The following is a 6,506-nucleotide window of genomic DNA, read 5'->3' as shown; positions in this document are numbered from 1 at the left end:
GAGTTAATCCCCTCCTCTCCCTCAATTTGCGGATTTCCTCTCCTTTGCCTTTTGTGTGAGACATAATAATGTGACGGTATTGAGCTCCTCGCCTTTCTCACTTCTGCAATACAATGCAATAAGATTTCTAGTACAAAAATATTTCAAATGTAAATATTACATCCGAGATAACCAGATGTTCAACAAGTTTTTCGAATTCATTGATTCCAAATCAACGACACTCTGATCAGAATCGACACAAGTCCTCCCATGCACTGTTGTCCTTGAGATTCATCCAACAATGTATGAGCGTAAATGACCTACCCACGGTCCTCTAGTATAACAGACAGTGCGTCCGGACTATATAACATGATGATTATCAAGTTGCAACATTGAGTGAATCAATGAATTGACCAAAATATAGAGCAACAAAAGAAAAACTTAAGATCTCCATAGTTGTCGAGCCTCATGGCCACATTCTCTCCACTCGTGTAGCCACACCATCAAACTTCATGACAGTGTTGGAAATGGTGTATCACCGATGGGCTAGCGACTTCACATTGGGATCATGGATCAAGTGCAAATCATAGGGCGCCTAGTGCTTTTACTCTAGAAACAAAGCACCCGCGTTTTGCCAAAACATCGACCCTCCTTGTTTGCTGCCTACAAAGTATGCAGATACAACCTTCCATGCATCGCACAACAACTCATCCTCGACCACCGAGTACCCTGCCATCGTGCTTACTCTTGTAAACCATGAGAAGTTCAATAAAAAATCTCTACGACATTTAACCGAACGCCTGTTGGGGAGGTGTCCACCATGGATGGCATTGGCATGGGGCGGAGAGTACCTGGCTACGGATGGATCCTGGGTGGACGGCGGCGTAGTCCAAGGCGGGGCAGGGGCGTCGGTGGGGGTTGTGGACGTGTGAGGATGCCTGGGCAGCAGCAGAAGTGGTGCCATGGCGACGCCGGGTGAGGAGGGTGGAGATGCAAAGAAGGGGGGAGTAGGGGTGAAGTGGAAGAGAATTGGACCGGGAAGGGGATTTTAGTGGGCCGGGAGTGTCCGGATCCTACGTGGCGGCGGTCTAGACTCCTGCATAGCTCCCCTCTGTTCACGTCCGGTTTTCGGGTTTCAGACAATCGGGTTAGTCCGCGGACCGATGTGGTACCACGTTAGATGACAAACTGTGTCTAGATAACTCGGTTCGGACGGTTGTGGGCGTTTTGAGGGTCCTCCTCGGAGATGTCCTTATGACCACGAAGCTCATGGTTTGTCGGGTTTACTGGTGCGTCAGTGTTGGCGGCTTTTTTTGCAGTTTGGTCCTTCAACCTTGTCTTCTTCAACAGTGCATTGATCCAGCAGAACCAAAGTGTTGATAACTTTTTGTCCATGATCAACAACGACAGGCTGGCTCCACCGTCGATGTAGCATGCTGCGGTGTGGGCGCGTGGCATCGCCCATCTGAAGGATGAAGACTGCCAGTCCCGAGAAACTTTGATGTAATTTCTTTATTTTTCAGGGGTGTTTGTTTATTTTGGGGGTGTTTGTACCGCTGGTTGGTTAAAGATCCAAGTGATTTTCGTAGGAAAAAAGGAGCAGATGTGCTTGGATGGAGAGTCCACGTACACTAGTGAACCTAGCACGACACTTGCATCAGACGGCACCAGCACGATTCACGAGTGTTTCGCAGGAACCAGGAACCAGCCAAAGCAAAGAAGCACGCGGTTGCATCATGCTGATTCAAAAGGCTGATCCGGTACTGGACATGCAGGAGGCGGCCGTGCACGGGTCGTCCAGCCCAACTCTATCCGCCAGCAGTGAAGCTACTCAGCACCAGCGATTGAGCTCACATCATCATCATCAAGATGGCAAGAAGAGAGAGAAAAACATACGTCCACTCTTGTGCGCGTTTTTGGTTTGGTCACTTGGTGTGATAACGACAATTCATCAGCTGCACCGTACGTTGTTAGTTACCTTTTGCATTCTCGGCAGCCACTTTGTGAAATGCAAGGCAAATATCTAGTGGCCTAGCTAGCTAGCTAGGACCCCCGGTCGCAAGCGAGGCCACCAAAACCAACTTGTATTCTGAGACCATACACTTTCGACAATGCATGCTACGGGACAAGTGCGAGAGTCTTGCAGAATTCTGTCTCGACGCATATGGATGAGCTGTGGAAGATAGCCTCCAGTGAAGCCAGAGCCTTGCTTGCAACTTGCCACACATGTAACATGTGTCGCTGCTAGACCGATCGAAAGGTGAAATGCGTACGTACAGAATCAAGTGCGTGCCTCTTTCAGCGAACATTTCCACGGTGCAAGTGTACAAACTCGAACGAGAGACGAGATCTGGTTGGCGGCGTTTGCGTAGTGAATATTCTTATTCTGCCACTTGGTATCCTTGTGTGAGTTGAGTAGGCCGATGCAGACCATTCGGTACTGGATTTTTATTTAGGCGTCGTCCCAGCCAATTTGCACAGCAGGGACTAGGCTGATTTGCTTGGTCTCTTCCCTTTTCCGGTACCATTGGAGCTGGAGGACGTGACGCATCTACTACTAGGATTCTACTAGGTCAAGTGTACATCACCCACAGCTGGATGGAAGGAGGCGGCCAAGAAAAGCAACGGCCCAGCGCTGTCCTACGTGGAGGCGCCCGCGGGCACGTGACAACGAGTGGTCAAGAGGCGGGCGTGGCTGATCACGCAGGCGGCGCCCCGCCCAACCCTCGTCGTCATGTATAAAGGACGACTCCGCAGCGGCCAAGGCCAGCTCCGAAGCCAGACAGACCACCACTCCACTCTCCACTCAACTCTTCTCTCGCCCGCCATTCCCATCCGCCTCGGCTCGGGCTCCATCCCCTCCACGGATTCTGGTGCGCCTCAGTTCCTCAGATCCCCCTCTTCATCCTCTTCTACCAATTTTTATTCACTGTTTTATTACGGATTGATGATGAACGCGCGTGCACTCGTCTCCTATCCTCCTCGTTTCGTGCCATGTACTGTATATATTTTCGAAAAGGATGTACTCCTGTATATATAGGAGTAGGCGATTGCTAAACATAAACATTAAAACATCTGTTGTTTCTGAACGACGATACCCTGCGATGCGCGGTGCCATGTTAATTTGCCCCTTCCCTTCCACCCCCGACGACAGTTCCATTCTTCTTGGAGCCGCCGTGTGGGTGTTTATCCTTTCGCCGTTTCTCAAAAATCTCAGAGGAAATGCGTGACATGCATCAGCATGGTCCCCAAAAAGGCGCCAAAGCTTGTGGTTGTTGGACGGATAGAGTTGTATGTATCCTTCCTGGTTGCACCTGCACACATTTGGCGTGTGTGCGTGTGGAGCCGTGGAGGCCGTGTCTGCCCATTGCGTGCCAAGTTCCGGGCACTCCTGTGCAATGAAAAAAAATGACGTCTCCTTTTGGTTTTCCGTGTGGGAGTTGATTAGTTGACAGCTTGCAAGATGTTGATTTGGCATGAAATTTTTTGTTTTGTTACCGAACGAAAAATTGCACCACTCACTGGTGCGTCCTGGGTTTATGTACGGTGCGCTGCTAACAGAACGCTTCGTATCGATCATTCTAGGTCCCGAGTCGTACGTGATCCTGCTGAAGCGTGAGCTCCAGCTACAGCCACACAGGCAGGATGGTGACCAAGGTGGTGGACCTCCGCTCCGACACGGTCACCAAGCCATCGGAGGCCATGCGTGCCGCCATGGCCGCAGCGGAGGTGGACGACGACGTCCTGGGCGCGGACCCGACCGCGCAGCGCTTCGAGGCGGAGATGGCCAGGATCATGGGCAAGGAGGCCGCCCTGTTCGTGCCGTCGGGCACCATGGGCAACCTCGTCTCCGTCCTCGCGCACTGCGACACCAGGGGCAGCGAGGTCATCCTCGGGGACAACTCCCACATCCACATCTACGAGAACGGAGGCATCTCCACCCTCGGCGGCGTCCACCCCAGGACCGTGCCCAACAACCCTGACGGCACCATGGACATCGACAAGATCGTTGCCGCCATCAGGCATCGGGACGGGGCGATGTATTATCCCACCACCAGGCTCATCTGCTTGGAGAACACACACGGAAAGTGAGTTGCTCTGATGCTCTCTGATGCATGTCGCTGATGTTACTGATCAGAATGGCCAGTTGTGTTTTTACCTGAGTCTGGTTCATAATTTTCTTCTTGTTGCTGCAGCACTGGTGGGAAGTGTCTGTCTGTAGAGTACACCGACAAGGTTGGTGAGGTTGCTCAAAGCCATGGCTTGAAGCTTCATATCGACGGAGCTCGTATTTTTAACGCTTCCGTGGTAAGTAGTGTGTGATCAACAAACCGGCATGACTAAGTGCGAAGTATGCGTATCTTCTCCTGACATTTTCCATCACTGTCGTCATGTCAGGCACTTGGAGTTCCAGTTAATAGACTTGTGAGAGCTGCTGATTCAGTTTCTGTACGTATCAATTTGCTACATTATGCAACCCACATAAGAATGGGCTACACAAATATAGGATGTGTGACTGTAGTTCTCTGTTAAACGTCAAAATGCAGGTATGCCTATCCAAAGGTTTGGGTGCTCCTGTCGGATCAGTTATCGTTGGTTCGAAGGCCTTCATAGACAAGGTGACGATGGATATTCTACTTACTAACTTTAAGCTGCTTAAGAGAACATGTTCTTAATGTTAATCTGAAGAATACTTTCAGGCTAAAATTCTTAGGAAGACACTTGGTGGTGGAATGAGGCAGGTAGGAATTCTCTGTGCTGCTGCCTATGTTGCGGTTCGCGACACGGTAGGCAAGCTCGCCGATGACCATACGAAGGCCAAAGTTTTAGCAGGTTTCATATCGTCCTTTCCATGTGGATTCGCACTTCTTCTATTCATATCACAAGTCATACAACCCTGAATTTGCTTGTCTTGTCCAATTGTTCAGATGGTCTGAAGAAAATTAAACAGATTACAGTTGATTTAGCTTCAGTGGAGACCAATATGGTTAGCCTACAAGTCCATCTATTGGTTTTGAAATATGTCGCCTTTAAATATCATATTTGTAACCTTGGGAGGCGTATTCTCTAGGTATTCTTTGATATCGCGGATCCACGCATAACACCTGATAAACTGTGTCAAGTCCTGGAACAGCGCAATGTGCTTGCAATGCCAGCAAGCTCCAAGAGGTTCGATTCAGTTCGCTCAACTGCATTTTTTTTTACTGCTGAGTAGTATTGTCAAGCTCGGCTGCTCAGTATAAGCATCATATTATGCCTGCATGGTTCTCTGACTAAAACTTCAGACTGCATTTAAAAGAATTGCACTGCTTTATTACATACAGAGTATGATGTATGCTTCATGCTAACTTCTAACCCTCCATTTTGAACCCCCATAATTTGCAGTGTCAGACTTGTCACCCACTACCAAATTTCAGACAGCGACGTCCAGTATACTTTGACCTGCATCGAGGTACAAAAAGCTTACTGTGGATTCCTTTGAACTTCTGTCACCGACGCTCTGTTTGGTGTGTGTGTGGATATCACTGATTTGTTGCTCTGTTTTCAGAAAGCCGTGGAGGAAATACTGTCAGGGAATGCCAAATTCGAGCGCCTGACAAACGGCACTACCACGAATTCATATGGGCACTAGGCCACTTCCTTTCGCGCCACCTATGGAGTGCAGCAGTCCAGTATCCAGCTTGTTTGTGGCCGTGGCCTTTGCAGTAGTGAAGTAGTAACAACTTTGCAGAATAATCTGTTTCTGTTTGGGCCGATGGAAGCCCCCCACTTGGTGTCAATGTGATATGTTCACTTCAGCCCGGATGCAGGAAATGTTCGCCAGGCCGGCCCATCATCACTTAAGTGTTCTCTACCTTTTTTCCAGCAAAATAGAAGAAGTGTTTCTAAAAAAAAAAGCAAAAAAGAAGAAGTGTACTTTGGGTCAGTTTGGTTCATGTCCACATTTCAATCTGCCTGGCCTGGAGCTTGCCTGGAATCTGCCTGGGGTGTGTTTGGTTAGTGACCTGGGATTTTTCTGCCTGGTGAAGTTGCCTGGGTAAGTTGCCTGGCTCCAGGCGTAGCAAATCGGACGCCTGGCCCTCTCCCCAACCTGCCTGGGCAAGATGGCCCCACTTACAATTTACTATACCCCGTAATATGGGCAAAGCACTTTCCCCTCCACCTCCACTCTCGTTTCCCTGAGGGGGTGCTTGGATCCAAGGGACTATTTTTAGTCTGACTAAAAATAGTCTCTTTTAGAGGCTAAAGTTCCAAGCATCCCTGACTAAAGAGAGGTTAGGACTAGTCTTGAGGCTAAAATCTTTTAGTCATAGAAAACCTACTAAAATATGTATTAGCCCTCTCTCTCCTCATTTAATTCCTCTCTTTTAACACATGCGAGTTCTGGATTGGAGGGTTTTGAGGATAATAAATGCTCAATAACTTGATTTTAGTCTCTTTAGTATTTGGATCCAAGCATGGGTGAGGCTAGCAAGTTTTAGTCCCACTACTTTTAGTAATGGGACTAAAACGTATCCAAGCACCCT

At 48.9% G+C, this 6,506-nt stretch overlaps 1 protein-coding gene across 1 annotated transcript; it reads left to right on the top strand.

Annotated features, from left to right (window-relative positions):
- Positions 1 to 2,725: 2,725 nt before the first annotated feature.
- LOC119365006 (probable low-specificity L-threonine aldolase 1) lies at positions 2,726 to 5,979 on the top strand. The gene is made up of 10 exons (XM_037630585.1): positions 2,726 to 2,852; positions 3,565 to 4,067; positions 4,176 to 4,287; positions 4,378 to 4,428; positions 4,527 to 4,598; positions 4,680 to 4,812; positions 4,908 to 4,966; positions 5,051 to 5,148; positions 5,365 to 5,431; positions 5,528 to 5,979. The coding sequence occupies exons 2-10, from the start codon at positions 3,625 to 3,627 to the stop codon at positions 5,609 to 5,611; spliced, it is 1,119 nt and encodes a 372-aa protein (XP_037486482.1). The 5' UTR covers positions 2,726 to 2,852; positions 3,565 to 3,624; the 3' UTR covers positions 5,612 to 5,979.
- The last annotated feature ends 527 nt before the right edge of the window (positions 5,980 to 6,506 follow it).

This window comes from Triticum dicoccoides, chromosome 2B (genome assembly GCF_002162155.2).
Source record: "Triticum dicoccoides isolate Atlit2015 ecotype Zavitan chromosome 2B, WEW_v2.0, whole genome shotgun sequence".
Classification (NCBI taxonomy): Eukaryota; Viridiplantae; Streptophyta; class Magnoliopsida; order Poales; family Poaceae; genus Triticum; species Triticum dicoccoides.
The sequence above is the reverse complement of the archived record's forward strand: the minus strand, read 5'-3'. Positions and strand labels throughout refer to the sequence as shown.

Excerpts from the sequence above, each read along its gene's own strand:
- LOC119365006 (XM_037630585.1), top strand. The coding sequence starts at position 3,625 with ATGGTGACCAAGGTGGTGGACCTCCGCTCCGACACGGTCACCAAGCCA. Across the intron at positions 4,429-4,526 it reads GAGCTGCTGATTCAGTTTCT|GTATGCCTATCCAAAGGTTT; the intron begins GTACGTATCAAT and ends GTCAAAATGCAG. Across the intron at positions 4,599-4,679 it reads CGAAGGCCTTCATAGACAAG|GCTAAAATTCTTAGGAAGAC; the intron begins GTGACGATGGAT and ends GAATACTTTCAG.